The sequence below is a fragment of the Natrix helvetica genome, assembly GCF_964273705.1.
Source record: "Natrix helvetica genome assembly, chromosome: 5".
Lineage (NCBI taxonomy): Eukaryota > Metazoa > Chordata > Lepidosauria > Squamata > Natricidae > Natrix > Natrix helvetica.
Window position 1 is genome coordinate 89,953,125 of NC_138551.1, and position 23,012 is coordinate 89,976,136.

Consider the following 23,012-nt stretch of genomic DNA (forward strand, 5'->3'; position numbering starts at 1 on the left):
TGAAATACTGCAGCCTACGTTCAATAGGCAATCAATCAAAAGGCCCTAAAACTTCACTGAAATCTAGTAATTGTTTTTGTGAAACAGTTCCAAAACTGCACAATGAACAGACGAATCAGACACATTACGAAAGGTCATTAGGTCCAGTACAGTTTCCCCAATCAAAATCAGGATGTTTCACGAAGCAAACAATCGGGGTGTCAGGATGCTTATTGCCTATTTTCAGTGGTACATATTGCTCTGACGCACAAATGGTTTACTTTGGACAGCAGTAAACAATCTGGATATGCCAGATGTTGTCAAAATTTAACTAGAGGGATGCTGAACTCCCAGCTAGCATGACCAATGTAGTAGAAAATGCTGGGTCATAAACATCTCTCATGAACACCTATTAAAAAGCCTAGATATTTTCAAGAATTTTGATGGATTAGCCAAAAAAGTTTTCAATTTCAGCTACCATTTCAAAGCTTTGAATCAGCATTAGTCACTCATACTGTCATTCTAAGCCAGCCTTCTGTTTGAACAATTACTTATGATCAAATAAAACAATTTCTTTATCTCTTCTGGTCCCTAAACTTTTTTTTAAAAAAAAACCCTATACATTATGCCTTCAGTTTAGCCATAGTTGTATACAATGATGGCCAACAACCAAAATGAGAGGGGAGAGGAATCACTTCCACGGGATGCATATGTAATTGAAAAAATATACGGATTATATCTATCCTTGTATATGCATCCTCTTATTTATCTAGCATTAGCTGCACTGCATTACTTTTATTATGCATTCTAGTTGTGTCATTAGCTTTTTTCAGCCTGGTGTTTTCCAGATGTGTTGGATTTCAGTTCCAGATGTGTTGGATTTCAGTTCCCCTTGGTTGTGCTGGCTAAGGATGATAGACCTTGAAGTATGTGAACTGGAGCAGGGGTCTCCAACCTTGGCAACTTTAAGACTTGTGGACTTCAACTCCCAAAATTCCCCAGCCAGCTTTGCTTTGCTGGCTGAGGAATTCTGGGAGTTGAAGTCCACAAGTCTTAAAGTTGCCAAAGTTGGAGACCCTTGAACTGGAGGACACCGGATTGTGGAAGGTAGATCTGCATCGTTAGATCTAGTTAATTAGCAAATCTATGATTGTTTGGTCCCCAGGATAGTTTGTGGAAAATAAATTGTCAACTGAACATTAGTCTCTCGGGGGGGAGGGGGGAGAGCACCAACATTATACAGTAATTTGGGAGGCAAGAAAACCAGGATTCAGAAACAATAGAATTAGGAACAGTTACAATATCCATGCATTCCAGAAAGTGAAATAACTAAAAGTATAGCTTAAGAAAAAGAGAAATCTAATACTGCATAATGAATAATAAGATAGGTCATTGCTAACTTAACACGTGAACTTATATATATATTTCTTACATAATTAAAAAAAAAGGCACATCGCCCTGCAGTTCTGGTCACATTTTTTTCTCTCTCTGCACACAGATGCAGATAAACAAGTCTATAGAAATACAAGGAGAAATCAAATCTCGCATCAATTACATTTTTGTAAATACATCATCAGTTTTGCTTGCTTCATGTGAATATGTCAGCTTTTCAAACAGAAGAAAAGGTTGCTTTGGATGGAGAATTGACTACAACACTGAATAAATGTCTTCGCTGTGGAGAACAGTTTTAACAAGTTCTGAATGATGGCTGATACAGTATATCCATGCTTATATTGTTTTTGATGGCATTTAATTACAACTATTCACTGCTTAGTGATCAATATGTGTAGGAATTAGATGTAATTTGATACTATAGATGAATGAAAAGTAGCATTCCAAATCTTGGATCATTCTGATTTATTTTGGATTTTGCTATAAGATAAAGCTTAAAAAAAAGTGACAATTTGGTGGTATGTAGTAACAATTAGGTTTTACAGGAAAGTAATTTTTACAATGTATTCCCCCTATTTTAAAACTCTTCTACAGCTTCACTAAATGAAATAGTACAAGTTCAGAATTTTGCACTTGGAAAACGAATCACAAAAGGATGCATTGGATTATGTGTGTGTTTCCATTCATTAAGAGAATGCCATTACCTTTAGGATCCTCAGTGAATATCTTATACAATTCCCTTCAATAGGAATAGAATTTTAAGAATTTGGAGGGAACTATCTCAGAAAGAGAAAGTAAGAATTATTATTCAGGGGAAGGACATTTGATTCAACAGACATTTCTACTTCACTTATTGTCACTCTTTCTTAAATGCTTGAAGTTATTAATCCAGAGATTTGCCAATGCTTCAATAGACCTATAGAATTCATATATGAGTCAGTTCCAAAAATTTGGAAGAGTATTTTGTGCCAGCAAGTTGTTGTTCAAGACACTGGATTGTATGATTGGACTGAAATTTCACTAAGAGTTATACATCTAATATACACAGAAACATCAGGAAAAAATTTAAAAAGCAGATTGTTTGAGCATATCTTCACAAAAGAAGACATCCCAGAAGTCAGAATATCTCATTCTTTTTAAAGTTAATGCACACAAACCAAGGGATGAATATACATCGATCAATTGTGCAGTATTGCAACTATATCTCACATGATTATAGTTCCTGCAGAACTTTATTAAAATAATTTACTAAAAGTCTTCAATAATAGAATGAAAGGCGAAGTGTTATACTTTTTTGGCTAATAGTTTTCCCCATAGACCTGTATTAGAAGTATTATAAAAGCAGTAATCTCTAAATTTTAGTACTGGGACAGTTGTGTTAAAAAAAAAACCTATATAATATATTATCAGGACAAACTTCAAGCCATATGTTTCCAATACAAAAAAATACAAGTCCAAAAATTACTAAAAACAAATAAAAACAATGGTAAAATAAAAATGATCTACTATGCTGAAAAGAAATAAGTTTCTGGAAGAAAACAATTCATTTGCTTTCGAAGAGAATCTGTGAAAGTATCGAGGAGGGAATCATTCAATCTGAACACAGTACTATGAATGTCCATCAACTGGCAAGCAGAAAATGATGAACTGGTTGAACTGGTTGTATTTTCACCGGGCTGTTCAAAAATCTAGATTCAAGTTTATCATCTAGAGAAACAGAAAGTCCTTAAAAACAAACAAACCAGCAGTCATAGAACCGTTGCCTATGTCCTAATACATTTCACACCATGTTAGACAACGTGGTTGAGCTCTTCACTGAAGGCTTCCATCACAGACCAAACTGAAAAGGAAAAAGTAGCAAACAGAAGCCAATTTCCTGATCGACTTTGTGCTGTCTCTGAAAGGAGGGAGCAAAAACCCGCTGCTGAGTTCATCTTCTGTAGCCTCACCAGGCCTGCCATTCAGGAACAAAACTCCGATGTGCATGACTCAAGAACATGTCGGTGCTCGTCGGCGGTAATGCAACATCTTCAGCAAATCTTTGAGCAAGAGGTTCTTCGGTCATCGCCGTAGACCTTCCACAAGTTATCTGCACTCTCTTACTTGTCTCATTATTTTGCTATCAGCCAAGGAGTTTGACCCTTTAAGGGACAGACGTAATTATTTGACATAGAAAGGTCTGGCAGAATGTAATAAAAAGGCTGCTTCTAGTTAAATACTAGGCAAAAACAGCAATAGCACTTAGACTTATATACCACTTTACAGCCCTCTCTAAGTGGTTTACAGACTCAGCCTATTGCCTCCAACAATTTGGGTCCTCATTTTACCCACCTCGGAAGGATGAAAGGCTGAGTCAACCTTGAGCCAGTGAGATTTGAACTACCGAATTGCAGCTAGCAGTCAGCTGAAGTAGCCTATTAATAATCTACCACTTCTATTACAAGAATCTCCCCTTGCCTTTCCCTTCTGCTGGCTGCCTGCCAAATTACAGGCAGCCAGCAGAGTTAGTACTACACTCTAACCACTGTGCCACTTATCTGTGCTGCAGTGTTGTGTATTACAGTGTGATCCACATTTGCCTTTTCTAGTTGCAAGTTTAGTTTGGCTTATATTGCTAGCGCCCACTTCTAGCACCCATTTTCATCTGTACCATACTTCAAAAAATAATTGTCGTTTGCAGCCAGTATATTTGCAGTTTTCCTACAGTTCCTCGCTCAATCAGTAAGTAGCACCATAAGTACGTGGCATCTTGTGTCAAATGAATCTAAGACATGAGCGGTAAATACCTATTTGAGCGGCACAGTAAGATGCAGTACAGGTAGTCTCGACTTACAACCACAGTTGAGCCCAAAATTTCCTTGCCAAGCGAGGCAGTTGTTAAGTGAGTTGTGCCTCATTTTACAATCTTTTTGCCGCCGTTGTTGATTGAATCACCACAGTTGTTAAGTGAATCATGCAGTCATTAAGTGAATCTGGCTTCTCCCATTGATTTGTTGGAAGTCAGCCGGGAAGGTCACAGATGGGGATCACATGACCTGGGACGCTGCAACCATCGTGAATACATGCGAGTCAGCAAGCGCCTGAAGTTTGATCATGTGACCCTGGGGATGCTGAAACGGTCGTAAGTGTGAAAACCAGTTATACATCACTTTTTTTCAGTGCTGTTGTAACTTTGATGATGACCAAATGAACGGTTGTATATTGAGGACTACCTGTATACACATTGACTTATTTAAATCTCACTACACACCATTGTAATTAGTGATGGCTGCCAGAATTTGCATTATAGAAATATAATATAGAAAACCTCAATGCAACCAACTCTATTAGTTTAGCAAAATTCAATATAAAGAAATGCGATAATAAGTTGGAGGGAGGAAATATATTCTGCCCAAGATTAGAAAAACAACAACGCAAAAATCTAGCATTTGCTACCCACGTCCAGTCTAACATAATTTTGCCCAGAGGATCATTGGTTGCCCTCTCCGCTCTTTGGAAGAGCTTTATAGCTCCCGCTGCCTTAGAAAGTTCAAAACATTCTTAAAGATCCATCTCTTTCTGGGCATCCTTTTTTTGAACTATTACCATCTGGCAGACGGTACAGGATAATAAAAACAAGGACAAATAGATTCTATTCCAGGGCAGTAACTATATTGAATTTTACGGTTATAGTGCAATATTAATGCAATATCGGGTTTTCAGTTTCAATTATATAGCATGTGAAGGATGTGTGTTTGTGTTTTTATTTTTATAGTTATAATGTACACCGAAGATGGCATTTAATTTCATTGTATGATGTGCAACGACAAAAAAACTAAACTAAACTAAACTAAAAACTAAACTAAACTAAACTAAACTAAACTAAACTAAACTAAACTAAACTAAATATAGACCAGTGTTTCTCAAAGTGTGGTCCTCAGAATTCTGGGACTTCCCCAAGAACCTCTTAGGGATATACAAAATCAGTATTATTTGCCAGCATTTGTTGAAAAATACTATATTAAAATCAAACAATTATAAGTGATAGTGGCAGAAAATACACCAATTGTAATTTTTAATATAATAAACATTGGTAAATATAATCCCTACAACCAAAAGCTCTTTTGGGACTCACTATAATTTCTAAAAGTGGGGAGGAATTTTGGGATTAAAAAAGTTTAAGAGAAAGACACTAGTGTAGAGTATTCACTGAGATCACCGAAGACACAGATACAACATGGCAATAGGAGTTCTTATAATTATGATAAAGGCACGAAAACAGAGTAAGATTTATTTATTTTATTTTATTTTATTTTATTTATTTGTTTATCAAATTTATTTGCCACCCATCTTGTGGCTAAGGGATTAATAGCACGACTCTGGGACCATTTTTGCTAAATAGCTTTTCCTCAAGCTGCTAGCTGTCTAGAAGAAATAGAAGTGAATGGGCCCAAGAAATGGCAGTTTTAGAAAGTTTTATGTGAGTCAAAGAAAATGATAATGTGTTATTTCTGTTTCTTCTACAGCACTGATCTTTCATGATGATCTATTGGGATTGAAATGCACACATGCAATACACAATTTCCCTCCACTCAAATTTCTGTCAATGCACTTTAAATAATAGCATTTATCAACAGCACTTAGACTTATATACTGCTTTACAGCCCTCTCTAAGCAGTTTACAGAGTCGGCATATTTTCCCCAACAATTTGGGTCCTCATTTTACTGACCTTGGAAGGATGAAAGGCTGAGTCAACCTTGAGCCGGCCAGGATCGAACTCCTGGCAGTGGGCAGAGTGAGCCTACAATACTGCATCCTAAACACTGCACCACCACAGCTCTTAATAATGGTAATCCTAACCCATTATTCCAATCTTCCAAATTCTATTTAGCTTGATGCTGAGATTATGAGGCAGGGAGAAAGCAGTGTATTTCCCTTCCAGTTCTTTACAGAAAAAATCTCCAGCTGTGAGAAAAAGGTGTGTCTGTTAGCCTCTTCTTTTCTGCAATGTTGCCAATAAAACATTTCCTTCAACAGAGCATTAAATGGACCTAGTTGCACAAGGATATTGGAAAACTGGGTCTAATGAATTGATGGAGGAAGGAGCACACGACCAGAGTCATTCCTGATGGTTCTTTCTTCTGAAGGCTCAGTCTATGCAGTTTCTGAATCTCTTGAAAAGCTATGTACAAATGCTAGAAATTTCCATTATTTGCTAAATTGATCAGACCTATCATTTAAGAATGCTGTAATTTTGCATCAAACATTGTGCTTCTGGTCAGAATCTGATGGGGGGAAAATCAACTTGATTCATTAAAGACATTAGGAATCTTTGTAGGGTGCTTACATATGACTAGTTGGTTATCCTCAGTTTTGAACAATGTTGTGCTTCTACCCTTTGTGTGTAATGCACATGAAGATGAATTGGCACAGTTACCTCTTACTACAATGATTTCATTTTAGACATTAAAATACCAATATAGAATTTATTTACAAATGCCTTTTCATTTCCTTTTAATAATAAAAATCCATAGCATTTTAATATGTCCTTGCACTCATTGCCATTTTTTTTGTCTTTGTATATACACAGAATGGTTCTTCCTAGCATCTTTACTCAACAGCTTTCTAAGTTGTAACATTTTTTGAATGCACAAATAACATGCCAATATTGCAGCTGAATTCCACAATGCAAAAAGCAGAGTTATCAACATATATATAATTATACAAGCAACTGGCAGACAGCTATAAAGCGGAATTGTAGCATTTTATGTACAAAAAATATGCAGCTTTTTATGCATATCTGTCGGTTCTTTCAAAAAAGAACAGTGTATAAAAATAAATATTCTATGCACAAACATACACATAGACACACAGGCCAGTCCATGGTTAGAATATTCACTGCAAAAGAAAAACATATAAAACTATGTTAGTGTCACCCATCCTGTTGGAAGTGTATAAGATTAAGGGATTATACGATACAATCCTGTGAATTTTTGATACTTCTGAATAGTATTTCAATATTCATTAGATTCATGGAAATATCTCTAAATGTTTAAAAAATGTTGGTGTGATATTAAATTATACACCCAAACTCTGGAATCTGTCTGCGAGTAATCACTTCTTTTTTTAAAAAGAAACACTAAACAGCCATTTTTGTGAGTTAAATATAAAGGTTCCCCTGCACACATGTGCTAGCCGTTCCTGACTCTAGGTGGCAGTGCTCATCTCCGTTTCAAAGCCAAAGAGCCAGCGTTGTCCAAAGACACTTCCGTGTCATATGGCTGGCATGACTAAACATCGAAGGCGCGCGGAATGCTGTTACCTTCCCACCAAAGGTGGTTCCTATTTTTCTACTTGCATTTTTACATGCTTTCAAACTGCTAGGTTGAGAGAAGCTGGGACAAGTAACGGGAGCTCAATCTGTTAGGTGACACTAGGGAATTCGAACCGCTGAACTGCCGACCATTTCTGATCGACAAGCTTAGCCTGTTAGCCACTGAGCCACCACGTCCCTCTTTTGTGAGTTAGACACACAAATTTTCTCTTCTGAATTCTGAACTGCTACCAGCCTTAGAAAAAAAACTCTCCACTAGAGTTAATGAACTTTCTTTGAAAGGTTTAGTAGCATCTCAAGTGAAAATATTTTTTTATCATTTTGCCCTAATCCACATGTAATATCTAATGTAACAGTCATATACCTATTGTACTAAATAGAAAGGTAATATGTTACCATACAACTTTCATACTTTATAATTTGTTATTATATTCACAACATGCAATAAAACCATTATCATAACATGCTACGCTTTGAGGAATTTTTACCTTATTCCAGCATCCTTGAATTGGCAACCCATCTTCCCCCTACCAAGAGAGAATTACATAATCAGGACACGCAAGAAGAGGAAGAGACTGAAACAGGGGAAATTTTATAAACGTACAATCTGTGCAACATGTAAAACAATGGACTAAGTTAACCTAATGAAATATGTCTTGCTTAGAGAGTGCATGCCAAAATATACATGACCAAACTCCCCATCAGGGGAGTTCAGGGGTGTCAAACTTGATTTAATTGAGGGCCGCATCACGGTTGTGTTTGACATTAAGAGGGCTGTGTGGCCGTGGCCAGGGTGGGTATGGCCAGCTCGACATCACTCGTGTTGGGGACACTTATGGTGTCCCAAGCACTCTGCCAGTGAAAATGGAGCTCAGGAGGGCCATGTGCAGCCCTCAGGGGCTCCATTTTTGCTCGTAGAGACACTGCAGACTGGTCCATCGCTGTTTCCAGGGCAGCCCCGTGGGCCAGATCTAAGATCTGGCATGCCAGATGTGGCCCGCGGGCCTTGAGTTTCCCACCCCTGATCTAGTTGACTTTAAGCCTTTCACTATTATCTACTGGTACGTGAAATCTGGGTCCATCAAAATCAGAAAGGCTTCCCACTAATTTCTGTGATGGCTGTGAGGATTACTTCAAGGATGGAGCTATTACTGGTTGGGAAAGAGGAAATCCTAACCCTAACCCCTTCCTTCAAATGTTCCTTGTTAGGTTTCTGAGTGCAAGTAGTCCTCAATTTACAACCATTCATTTAGTGACAATTTGAAGTTACAACGGCACTGAAAAAGGCAACGTATGACCATTTTTCACACTTAAGACTGCTGGAGTCTTAAGCCTCCCCATGTCAGCCTCCCCATGGTCACCTAATCCAAATGTAGATGTTTGGCAACTGGTTCCTATTTATGGCAGTTGCAGTGGCTCCAGGTCACATGGTCAATGTGGAAGCCAGATTCACTTAACAACTGTGCTACTGACTTAACAACTGCGGGTGATTCACTTAACAACGGTGGGAAGAAGGGTTACAAAATGGGGCAAAACTCACTGAACAACCATCTCGCTTAGCAAAAGAAATATGGGCTCCATTGTGGTCCTAAGTCAAGGACTACCTGTATAACTCAACGCAGAGGGAAAATGCAGCTCAGTGACTCCCGAAAGGGTAATGGATATGTGGATAACACCAACACAGCCTTCATATTGTATGGATTGATCTGTTTATGTGCCCTTCTCAAATAAAAAGATGCTTTTGGTTGAGGAGAGCTGCAAAAACCCTCACATTTCCATTATCCTTTAAAAACCTTGCCAGAATATGTGCTGTACTAAGAGTTTCCACTCAGGAAAACTAGTCTGTCCACTTGCTCCATATACTTACAGGATTTCCAGGAAAAAGGAAAAAGCTGTTCTGCATCAGTTTCAAATAAATTGTGGTTGAGTCTGAGATAAATTGACTCCAATCCCAAATACTGCTGATATCTTGGGATCACAGAGGACCAGAGCTGGTGCAAAATCCTTGCATGGAAGCACCCTAAGTAACCATTTTGGCTTTGACATTATCGGGTGCTTTCTAAACCAAACACCGTTTCCTAATATTTACAGCTGTAAAATTCAAGAGCTAAGGTTCTATTAAGGAAGTGGAAGCAGATTCCATTGGTACAATGATCCCATTGATGGGAAAGAATTATGTAGTGCATTGCACATAAACCCCAAAGTTAGAGAGAGTGTGGCAGGGATTACAACTCAGGGATCAACAGCAGGAGATGGTCACAAAAGTATATTTCTTTGCAAAGGCTGGGAATGGAAACACACACTAGTAAAAAGGAAACATTAAGGTATCTCAAGTTGAAAAAGCATAATCACTAAATTTGCACAAAATGCAAGGCAAATGTTAAGTAGCTGCCATGCTTGAGTCAGAAAACATTAATTTAAGAATGTAAAGAAGAAAAAACTGTGGCATCCTTAAAATGTTATTTTATTTTACAAAATATATTCCTGGACCTACACGAAGGATGGATATGTATGTCTTTTACAAAATAACACCAAGATGAAAGACGAAGATTATCCTAACACAGCATTTGGCAACAAAGTGATTGGAACTTGTCCTAAGATTATCAGACTGCCCTGTTTTAATTTTTATTGAAATTAGACTGGCAGTTGTTTGCTGGCCAGGGTGGCCGGAACCGGGAGTGACCAAGGCCTGCCACGCCTCCGAACCAGTTTCCGGATTGGCACGGCATGGTGATTTTTTCATTTTTTAATGTTCTGCACATGTGCAGACCTATTTATGGGCAACTGCGCACACATGTGGAGCGCAGAATTGCATGCGCACTGAACCGCCAGTAATGCCAGCAGCAACCCAACCCTGTTCCATACGTTATTCAAAGGGTTATCCTATGTATATCCTGTGCAATGGATTATAGAATTAATTTGTGTATTTAAAAAACTTACATGGATGATTAGGGGTTTAAATTTGTCCCTTTTGAAATTAAGGAAAGGTGGAATTATCCAATACTGTATGTTTTTACCAAAACAACGCTCAAAATAAGACAGGAAAAGTAACTTGGCATTCTTTCTATAACAATTTCTATTGTTGTGTGTTTCTGTCACTTCAAGGACAGAAGGGTGAGAGATGATGGATAAAAAGGGGAGGATATTTCCTTAAAATAACAGTGAGATAAGTTACAATGGGATTGGAAGTTAGAGCAGGAGGGCTAATGTAATGTGTGTGTCTGTGTGTGTGTGTGTGTTATATTTGTGCTGATAAATAAATAAAGGGAGACTAGTATAAATCTATTTCAAGCTATTTAGCTTTGAACCCAGTAAGGGTATCAGCACAAATACAACACAAATATAACAAAGGCAACATTAAAAATATGGTTTTCTGCCTGGATGGCCTCCTGGAGTGAGCCGAAAGACAGACAAAGGGATATGTGTGTGTGTGTGTGTGTGTTGTATTTGTGCTGATAAATAAATAAAGGGAGACTAGTATAGATCTATTTCAAGCTATTTAGCTCTCATCAGCTAGCCATACCCTTACTGGGATTTGAACCAGGGCTGTATTACATATTAGGCAGGAGTGTTAGCCACTAAGCCACAGGCTCTCCTCCTTATCAGCTGAGCTTAACACAAATACCTTAACACACACACACACACACACATGTATGTATGTATGTATGTGTGTATGTGTGTATGTATGTATGTATTGTATTTGTACTGATAAATATTTGGGCATACCAGGGGTTGTAACACAAATACATATATATGTATATGTATATGTATGTATTTGTGTTACAACCCCTGGTATGCCCAAATATGGGAGGAAGCTCACTACTCCCTCCTTCTGTCCTTCGGCTCATCACAGAAAACCATCCATATATATATAATATTATATATATATATTTCATGTGAATTAATAATAAGAAGGGAACCTAGGCTTTTAATTATGGCAATTTTGAATATGTTTGAATAAAATGGTGGCGGCTTTAAAAATAACATAGAAATATTGAACAAGCAAAAGATTGAAGAGTATAACTTAATATAAATATGTGTATTATTTGTATAACCATACACGTTTGTTAAAATGTAATAAATATGGCATCAACATTTTATCTGTAGTAAAAGGAATGATACATAGAATTTGATTGGCATGAAAACAACATTGAATTATTGAACAATATAATAATGAAATATTATAATTTAACAAAATATGTGTATTATTACTATTATTAGAATTATATAACTTGTCAAATATAACTAAGATGAACATTGTTTTATTTGTTTTAAAATGGGATTGGAAAAGGGATTTTTTTAAAAATAAAGCTGTGGCATAATTAAAAATTAGAAAAGGAAACAATGGAAGATTATAATCCAATGTAAATCAGTGTATTACTATTAGAATTATATAAGCTTGTATATATATTAATAATTAAGGAAAGATTATAATTCAACAAAATATGTGGATTACTACTAAAAGTCTATAAGATTGTTAATTGTGCTGAATATGAAGGATATTATTTTATTTGTACTAAAATGTAACTCTGGTTCTACACTGTTCACATGACGACGTGCTTGTAGAAAAATAAAAAACGTTAAAAAAAGGTGTCTTCTCATTTTTATAAAAACAAACTAATGATTTCCCTGTGTTCACCCTCTCCCCCAAATAAATAGTAGAAATGACTATTGAGATCTTATATCCAAATGAAGCAAACTGCTCCAAAATAATATAGAAAGAGTTAGTGCAGAAAAGGTTAACAGTCCTATCAGAACACCTGGCGATTATTTCAAAACTAAACACAAGTGACATTTTCTATGTTTCATTATATTTTGTTTATGATTATTTTATCTGAGTGTTGTCCTAGATTTTACTTGTATGACTGAAAGACAGCACAGATTGTTTTTTAAAAAAATAATTTGATATTATAGCAATAGCACTTAAGACTTATATACCGCTTCACAGTGCTTTAAAGCCCACTCTAACCGGTTTACAGAGTCAGCATCTTGTCCCCAACAATCTCATTTTACCGACCTCGGAAGGATGGAAGGCTGAGTCAACCTTGAGCCTGGTGGGATTTGAACTGCCAAATTGCAGTCAGCCGGCAGTCAGCAGAAGTAGCTTGCAGTAACTGCACTCTAACCACTGCGCCACCAAGGCTCATATTACCAGCTCTGAGAGGAGATTCTTGACTGGGAAAAAAAAAAAAAAAAGACCGCTCCCATAAATAAGAGCAAGAACAAATGATATAAATGATCAAATTTGTGGATTTTGGCTGGTGGGTTTTCAAAGAGCCTTCTTCCCTCCAGGTGTTTTGGGTGCAGACAAAGGTTTTAGATGAGTAAACAAGAAATGTTATGACAGTAAGTTTAACGAAGAAGTAAAGCAAGTATGAAGCTTTTTAAAATCCAGGATTGCCTCTTGTAGGGCAAGGAAAATGGTAGTAGCAACTATGTCATTTTCGAAGCAGTCATGCACGATGCTTTGGGTGCTTCTGGCCCAGAGGTGGTATTCAGCCAGTTCTCTCCGGTTCAGGCGAACTGGTAGCGGTGGCTTTGGAAGGCTCCGCCCACCCGCCCCGATGTAATGCGTGAGCACTGTGCATGCGCAGAAAGTGGCGCATATGTGCAGACAAGAGTGCGCTCACATTTGTGAACCGGTATGGAAGGTAAGTAAATCCCACCTCTGTTCTGGTCCCATGTTTGCTATGTAATTATACTCCATACATAATGGGAGATTCTGACACTCGTCATCTTCCATTCAAATCTCTGTCTGGTTTTCTATAAATCCCCCCCTTCCATCTTTTACCTCAGTTTAAAAAAAAAAGGCCTGTTGAAGGGATAGAGAATCAAAATATCTGCCTAGAAGCACCCTGAGCATCTATGATCTGGAAAGCAGCTAGAAAGGAAAGGAAAGGGACTTGCAGGAGCAGGGAAACCAACACAATCTAGAACATGCCGGAAAGGGAAGGTAACACCATACCAATGGGCAAGGGGCATCCAGCCCGTCCAGCCCTGGTAACCCCGGCTCACCCTTCTCGCCTTTAAAACCTCGGAGTCCCTGTTCATGAAATCAACCGCTAGAATTACTTTAATCAGTGTAGATGATTTTCTGGGTGGAGAAACTCTGCAAACAATTATGTATTCAATGCACTCAGCTTACAGCCTTACAGGATATCTGGATATCATGGTGAAAAAAAAGACAAGCCATTTTTGTTTTGTTTTCTGGAATAACCAGACAGTAGGGCTTAATGGTAAAGAATTGGGAAATATGCTTTCCTTCTGGATACCGAAGGTTAAAGAATCAATTGTAAAAGTTTATACAAAGTGGTCCACGTTTGAAATTAATCCCCATAAGCTTTAAACAGGAGTGTGGGAGGGATGGTGTTTTAAAAAGACCATTAATAAAATAGTTTTGTATCAAGAGCGTTCTCCTTTTCTTCACACCACGATCATTTTGTGGTCTGCCGGGATCATAAACTGAGTGCATTACATCATTATCAACCAGACATTAATTACATCATTTATGAACCGATCATGGGAAAAAAGAAGGCATTTTTTAAGATTGTGATTTAGGCACGTTCACCCAATAATTTACAACCTCAAGTGAGGACTTGAACATATTGCCGATCCAATTGCAGTCCACAACTTTCATATTGTGTCCTGACACAACAGTGCAACACAATTCGCCTAGTATAGCTGAGCCACTCAAACTTCAATTTGCAGATGAATTGGACTTAATGTTTAAAGAAGCCAGTGAAGAAAACTTAAGTTTTTCTACTTTTTTTTTTGAATCTAGGTGCTTCAAAAAATTCATTTATACTTTTTTCCATACCCAACTTTACAGATGAATAAAGCCAATCTTGTAACACAAGCAATTAAAAGTAAAGGTTCCCCTCGCACATATGTGCTAGTTGTTTCCGACTCTAGGGGGCGGTGCTCATTTCTGTTTCAAAGCCGAAGAGCCAGCGCTGTCCGAAGACGTCTCTGTGGTCCCGTGGCTGGCCGAAGGTGCACGGAACGCTGTTACCTTCCCACCAAAGGTGGTCCCTATTTTTTCTACGTGCATTTTTATGTGCTTTCGAACTGCTAGGTTGGCAGAAGCTGGGACAAGTAATGGGAGCTCACTTAGGTATGTGGCACTAGGGATTTGAACCGCTGAACTGCTGACCTTTCGATTGACAAGCTCAGCATCTTAGCCACTGAGCCACCGCATCCCTATGCAAGCAATTACTAGTGCTCAAAGATGCTTTTACAAAAGGCAACTGGATTTTCTTAGTTTTTTTCCCCTTGAAAGCATTTCACTTCTCATGAAGTGAAATGTTTTCAAGGAAAAACCCAAGAAAGGCCAGTTGACTTGTTGAAAAAGCACCTTTGAGACAACCAGGACCCATTGAGAATCTCCACAGACAAATTACTAGTGCCTTTACTCCTTCTTTTTTCCCCTGTGGCTTAGTTTAAAACAATACATTGGATAAAACAAAACATACCAATGGACAGGGTGCGTCTAATCCAGGTGCTCCTTGGTCTCCCTTATCCCCTTTAGGCCCTCTAGAGCCTTTCTTGCCCCTTTCCCCCTGTGAATAATAGTTTATTAAAAATAAAACACATAAACGGACCATCTAATCCACGTTTGAGTTATAGAAACAAAATATAACACAATAAGAATAATCACCCTAGAGGTTTCATTCTTTAAACTTTTGCAGGAAACAGTTTTGCACGGACACTGGGAAATTTTTACTTTTGCGTTGAGATGAATAGCACTTTAAGCCACATTTAAAATTTCAGATTAGAAGAGGGAAAGGGTTTCATTCGTCCCATGTTCACTCCTCAGATGGGGAGAGTGAGGCCAAGGTGTTCAAAAGTCATGCCAGGGGAACAATAGCTTCCCGTGCTTTTCCAGCATTCGTTCTCTTACACTTGGTGGGAACGCCTGATCTAAGGAAGTACCCAAGGAGATAATAAATGATTTGAGTTAATGGAAATTATTGGTCTTCTTTTCCCCCTGGTGGTCAGTAATAAGCAAAAAACAACAACATCTGTAAGGATATGTTTCTAGATTCTCTTTTCTCCCAGGATAAATATATCTAGCCTGATTCTTCTGAGAGTGGGAATGAGAGGGAGTGAGCTGTGATTGCACAATACTGCTGTTACTGGACATATCTTCCCACCTGTCAAACGTGAACAGATCAGGGGTGGGATTGAAAAATGTTAGCAACCGGTTCTCTGCCCGGTTGCTGGGTGGCCGTGGCCATGGTGGGTGTGGCCTACTTGGCCTCCTGCACCATGGCTCCTGGGCCTTTTTTTGAGGCCTTCCGGAGGCTGGAAACGGGCCTGTTTCTGGGCCTCCGGAACTTCCAGGAGGCCCATTTTTCACCCTCCCAGAACCTCCGTGTGGGCCATGCACTTACCTGGCATCCAAAATAGGCCATGTGGAAACTTCTGGGAGGGGAAGAGCAGGGTGGGCGGGGCCAGTCAGTCTTTTCAACTACTGGTTTGGCGAATCAGATGTAAAATTAGCATCTGGTTCGTCCAAACAGCCTGAACTGGCTGAATGCCACCCCTGGATAATCCCCCCTCAGCAACCTGCCTGCCTTGGGTCTTCTGCCTTGGGTGGGGGTTGGACTAAAAGACCTCCAAGGTCTCTCCCAGTCCTACGATTCTATATGTGTGTCTCTTCTTTAGCCTAGCTTCATTTCAAATTAAGGGTAATGACTGTTGGACATTTTCTCATCAGCTGATTAGTTTCTTGGAGGAAGAAAATCCATCAATCCCTTTCCTTAACATGTCCCGCATACTGTAAAGAAGAACACTGCTTTTACCAGTGTTGACAGGGTCTAGGACAACTTGCTGTAGTCAACTCACCATGGCCAACTTGCCATGGCCATCTTGCCGTGGCCAACTGGTGGTGGGACAACGCGGCACAGCCCACTCGGTGAGGGACAACTCGCTGCGGACAATTCCAAGTGGGATAACTCAACATGATAAATGTTATCTGTGACTGTGTTCCTTTGACATTATTTCCATTGACAAAAATGGAAATGATGTTGAAGAAACACTGGAAGATTAACATTTTATCACATTGAGTTGTCCCACCGGGCATTGTCCATGGCTAATTGTCCTGTGGCACGTTGGCTATGGCAAAACGGCTGTGCTGAGATTGCCACAGATAGTTGGACATGGTGAGATGGCTGTGGCAAGATGGCCGCAGTGAGTTGGCTGCGGTGAATTGCGCCATTCCATTCTTGACATGATGGAGACTGCCAATGGGGACACCAAATACTATGCAGGTATAATTTCCTGCTAACATAATATGGATGGATGGCCCTTTAACTGAGCCATTTAAATACCCCACAATCTGATTTGTGTATATTCGGTATGGACCAGGGGTTAAATGCTACTGTTTTGGACCGGTTTACCCAAACCGCTAGCAAAGGTAAGTTGATTTCACCCCTGGTATGGACCAATTATAATTGGACAGATCAACTACTAATATTAGCCCCATTTTCTTCAAGAAGAAACATAAAAGGCATTTTAAAAGTCGACCTCCTTCCTGAAAAGAATGCAAGCTAATGTTAGCACTGAACTGTTATTTTAAAAAGCTCAAAATATCAGTTTTTAAACTGATGGGCAGTCAGGGCTTATTGTGATTTTGATTTCACAGGAGAGGTAAGTTAGCAAAGCAATTTAAATCCGTGGTGTCCTATTTAACTTCTTGAAGTTGAACCTCAATGGGGTAAAAATAGATTGTGGGCCTCATGCCAACTTCCTGTATAAAACTGAAAAATCACCTTCAATGTCTCTGAGGTCAGTCTATTTTGAACAGAGCCAACATCAAGCCAAGGAGCAATATTTAGGAAGAGAATGATATTCCCTTCCTAGACCAATTTAGAATGCCAGTAACATATGCAAGTTTTTGATCGCGTGCTTGTGGATATACAATGTAAGTGGGACTGCCGGGAAGGAAATTTCATTTAGTATTTGGTGTAAGGATTAGATGACAACATAAAATTAGGTTGAAGTAGATATTCCCGCTCTTGTTTTTAATTTTGGAGGGGGTGAAATGAACGGGATTGAAACAATTAGCTGGCAGGAGGGAGGAAAAAAAATGGATGGGAAAGGAGAGGTCACCCAGGATCAAACGCTGGCATGGAGGAAGGATAATCCAGGAAGAAATGCAGAATGGGTTGCGCAGGAAGAGGAAGAAGGACTCAGGAGAAAAGGCAGAAGAGCAGGAAGGGATAAGGGGGACCTGTGGAAGCAAGGAAAAGACACACGCGCAAACACACAAGTAGACAGGAGAAGAAAAAGAACAAATTGAATCAACAAATTCCACTTGAACGGATAGCTTAAGCATTGATATTTTTTCAGTTGGTTTGCTCCAAGAACATCCTGCTCTCCCTACCGCTTATCATGTGGACCATACCCTTTCAACTGTGGGGTGTTAAGAGATTATTGGATCCTTCAGAGGTAACAATGGGCTGGAACTGCAGAAAAGAAATGCCCAGCTTGCAAGTAAGGCAATTTGGGGTAAGAATTAGAACCTGCTACTGTGGCCTGGAGGTGGAGCTCTCACCTCACAATCAGGAGGCTGGGAGTTCCATTGTAGGTGGAGGCAGATATTTCTCTCTCTGGCGCAATGAGAATATATCTGCTGAACAAAACTCCACATTGGCAACAGGAAGAGCATCTGGGCAGTAAACACTCTACTAGCTCCATTCAGTTGCCCAGATTCTACCCCACACAAGGGATTATGGGGTCATTAAAAGAAGATGATGAATTAGAACCCGCTAGTGGATCTCTCTCCCTCCTTTGCTGGTTCTTTCTGGTTGCTTTCCTCCCAGTAGAACCTAAATAAAGCCACCATGAAGGAGAGAGCACCAGTGTCTAATTAAGGGACTTGAACTATCTGGATTTTTTTTCCACCAGCTTTTCATGCAGCTTTCACAAATACTGAACCAGTCCAGCATGATGAGTGCAGAATTAGACTCCTACATTTACAGGACAATATTTCTATTTCTAGGAAGCTAGATTGCCTTTTTGTGTGTGAAAAAAAAGGATTAGGCTTTTTAACATGTAAAAAAGACTAGGGACATGTTTTCAATATTAACTGACTAAGTGACTATTTCTGCATAGTAGATGTTTGGTCTAATAATTCAAACCCTTCTATCTACCCTGTTTCCCTGAAAATAAGACCTCCCTGGATAATAAGCCCAATCGGGCTTTTGAGAGCATGCGCTAAAATAAGCCCTCCATGAAAATATTGCAACACAGCAGCAGCCATGAGGTGACCACGCTCGTTGCCTCCTGCACCTCAAAAATAATAAGACTTCCCTGAAAATAAGGCCAAGCGCTTATTTCGGTGGTCAAAAGGAAATAAGACCCTGTCTTATTTTCGGGGAAACACAGTAATTAGTTGGTAAACATACCACCCACACAGGCCACAATTTGGATTTCTGCTCCTAGTAAATGTCCTTGCATTTTTCCCCTCCTTGCATTATGAGCCATAGCTAAAGCAAGTCTAATTTCTCCCAGTAGCTTAGTCCAATTAAACATATTCTTTCTTTCCAGATTCATCATCCAGCTGGACGGTGGTTTATCTGATTCGACCCAAAGTCTCATTAGTCAACCAATTTGCTGGAACAAAACCCAAACTATAGTTAACAAAGACTGTATGTTGCGTTTTCAAATTCTATACAAATTGAAAACCAACTAAAAAAACATCAGGGTGTTGCTAGGTTACTTAGCATTCTGATATTAAAGGCTGCATTTATATCTAGAAGAAATTACGGAACATAACTAGAAGTAGAATGATTAATGATGTCAATGGGATCAAAGTGAACCAAGGCAGGTTATATGTCTAATTAGCCAACAAATGTTTATTGCAAGTTAATTTTAAGTTTAACAAAGGCATTCATGATACTTATTCCAAACTTTTTATTTGTTTTAACCAAACAGTATTGTTGTCAAAAATCACAAAAACCTATGCAGCTTATTAGAATGTTATCTATTCTATGCCATCAAAATTAATCATTCTACCATTTTTAAAGACCAAAATATATCAACAAGCTTAATTGAAGACTTACCCGATTTCCCTTTTCACCTGGTGGTCCTTGGAAGCCCTACAATATATTTTTACAAATATTTTATGTTCAAGATATGCAGAATTAGACTCATAGTCCATTTGCCTCAAACCTGTAATTGTTGTGGAGATCCAGAAAATGTACCCTCTAATAATCTATATTTTCCCAGGTATTCTGCCTTAGAACTCCAAAAAGGATCCTTCCCTAATTTTGATTTCTCACCTTGTGGGTTTATCTCAGTGGTGGGTTCTGGATCCCGTTGCAACCAGGACAGTGCAACAGGGCCCAGAGTCCACCACATGAATGCGCGCAGCACATGAGCAGTGCACACACGCTTACTTACCACCTGCGATGCTCTGCGATGCCTCCACGACATTCCAGCTGCTCGGCAAAGCATTGCGCAGGCACCGTATGCTCCGTGCATGTGTGCGGAAGCCCCAAAGAGCACAAATACCGATAAGGAGCATGGGCGGGCGGTGAGCCCTCCAGAGCACCCTACCGGAATGGTACCCGGTGCTCCCGGCAAGCACCAGTACGCCAGAACTAGGGCGTACTGGTCATAACCCACACTGGTTTAGCTGCATGAACATTTTTCCCACCTCTACATTTAAATAAAAGCAGATTGGCAATAAAATGTTTATTTTTGAGTCTTACCATTTCTTAGCAAATAAAGCAGAACATCGTTACTGTTTGTAGGGAAAGCATTTAAAGTTTCTAGTATAGTGATCTTCAACCTTGGCAACTTTAAACTGTGTGGATTTCAACTCCCAGAATTCCCCAGCCATCATCCTGCTCTACAGTGGTGGGATTCAATTTTTTTTTACTACTGGTTCAATGGGCATGGCTTGGTGGGCATGGCATGCATTGGTGTGCGTCGGGGGTGGGTTCTGGCAGGCGCTACTGCCAGTTCACTTGTGTGCATGCTGCACACACTTGATGCAAGCCATGCACGCATGCGCAGTACAAAACTAATTGTTCTGCACATGCGCAGAAGCAAAAAACAAGATGAAAACCAGTTCAGGGGTGTGGCAGGCCTGGGTTGCTGCCAATTCCAGTGACCCAGGCCGCCAAACCACTACAGGTTCAACTGAACCGGGCTGAACTGGTAGGAACCCAGCACTGGTGTGCATGGCTTGGTGTGCGTGGCAGGGGAAGGATACTGTAAACTCTCATTCCCTCCCCGCTCCAGGGGAAGGATACTGTAAAATCTCATTCCCTATCTGCTCCAGGGGAAGGATACTGCAAAATCTCCATTCCCTCCTCTCTCCAGGGGAAGGATACTGCAAAATCTCCATTCCCTCCTCTCTCCAGGGGAAGGATACTGCAAAATCTCCATTCTCACCCTGCTCCAGGGGAAGGATACTGTAAAATCCCCATTCCCTCCTCTCTCCAGGGGAAGATACTGTAAAATCCCCATTCCCTCCTCTCTCCAGGGGAAGGATACTGTAAAATCTCATTCTCACCCTGCTCCAGGGGAAGGATACTGTAAAATCCCCATTCCCTCCTCTCTCCAGGGGAAGATACTGTAAAATCCCCATTCCCTCCTGATCAGCTGGGACTCGGGAATAGATGGGGGCAGGGCCAGTCAGAGGTGATATTTATCTCTGAACTACTCAAAATTTCCATTACCGGCTCTCCATAATTGGTCAGAACCTGCTGAATACCACCTCTGCTGCTCTAGCATGTCCAAAAAGACATCCCAATAGGAGGCAATTGACACAAAATGAAAAATCCTGTGAGAGAAATATTGGCTCTATACTTACGGGAAGGCCTGCTGATCCTATCGGTCCTGTAGAACCAGAATCTCCCTTATTTCCCTGAAAGAGAATTAGGAAGACCGAAATAGTTGTGAATTTTGCAAAAGTACTCTAGACAGAGAGTACTGTTATCTCATCATCAGCGAGAGTTCAACTATTCATAAATTAATTTTTAATAATTGTGAGTTGTACTAACTGGAGCCAGGTGAAAAACAGCAGCTTGGAAACTGGGACAATTATATGAGTTTTGACTATAAATATCAGAGTCTTTGTGGTTCTGGAAAGTCATAGAGGGCTGAATGGGGGTAGGGGGACACACACAACAGATTTCGACTGAACCATGACAAGCCAAATGACATTGGGTACACAGAGCCCCAAGATCCATGACATTGACTTTTTTAGTTCTGGATGGGGTGATACTACCTCTGATGGATCTGGTCCAGAGGTGGGTTCCTACCGGTTCAGACTGGTTCGGTCAAGTAGGTAGTAACTCGGCCGGACATGCCTCCAAACTGGTTCTATCACTGGTGCCAATTTTTAACTTCTGTGCATGCTTGGATAGCACGCATCACGCATGCATAAGCGTGCATCAAGCGCCCCCCCTCCTTGAGCACACCGTCAGTAACAGAATCCGGAACCCACCCCGATCCGGTCCACAATTTGAGAGTTCTCTTGGACTTGGAGCTCCTGCTCAAAGAGCAAGTGGCAGTTGTAGCTAGGAGAACCTCTACACAGCTTCAAAGTGTGCACCAGTTGTGCCCCCTCCTGTGTCAGGAGTCCCTGCATTCAATCGTTCAAGCCCTTGTCATCTTGCACTAGGACTATTGCAACTCATTTTACATGGGAATACCCATGAAGAGCATTTGGAAGCTACAGCTGGTGCCGAGTAGAGCGGATGGGTAGTTCTTGGGCCCCCAAGGTTGGTTCATGTAATACCATTGCTTTGCGAGATGCCCTGGCTGCCAGTTTGTTTTTGGGTGCAATTCAAAGCATGGAGAAACATGTTTTTAGGCAGGAAGCAGACTCACTCTTAATAGCCTCTCACCTTTGTCAATGGGGCATTTAAAGGCCTGAGCCAGTCTATTCTACATAAGAAAGATCTGCCCCTTTCAACTCCAGGGTGATGGGATTAAGGCATGATAGTATTAGACCTTTACTCATCTCACCACAGGGCACCAAATGTGGATTTACAGCCTACAGAGTTGCCCCTGCATGGCCCCATGGGAGTCGGACAACCAATCAGAATACAAGCTCAGGTTAAAGCTCAGAGAGGTCATAAAATCATGAACTTTCAGCATCTCGGTCTCTTTTTCTTCTTCACCCAACATCTGGAAGCATGTGATCTCCCTTTTCTGTTCAGGAGCTCAAGCCATGTGATCTTTCCAAGCAGCCTCCATGTTTCCAGTGTCTTTTCCCCCACTTGGAACTGAACCCAGAAGGACATTTCTTCCAACAGTGGCATGGGTCCAGATTAACTAAAGCAGAGTTCCCCAACCTTTCTGATT

At 40.0% G+C, this 23,012-nt stretch overlaps 1 protein-coding gene across 1 annotated transcript in view; it reads right to left on the reverse strand.

The window, feature by feature from the left end:
* Positions 1–6,823: 6,823 nt before the first annotated feature.
* COL13A1 (collagen type XIII alpha 1 chain) overlaps positions 6,824–23,012 on the reverse strand; it is a 259,152-nt gene continuing 242,963 nt past the window's right edge. Inside the window, exons 35-39 of the mRNA XM_081955236.1 lie at positions 21,514–21,567; positions 19,754–19,789; positions 13,651–13,728; positions 8,174–8,212; positions 6,824–7,249 (exon numbers count right to left, since the gene is read on the reverse strand). Of these exons, the coding sequence (XP_081811362.1) occupies positions 7,247–7,249; positions 8,174–8,212; positions 13,651–13,728; positions 19,754–19,789; positions 21,514–21,567 (210 nt within the window). The 3' untranslated portion in view covers positions 6,824–7,246. The remainder of the gene's footprint in view (positions 7,250–8,173; positions 8,213–13,650; positions 13,729–19,753; positions 19,790–21,513; positions 21,568–23,012) is intronic.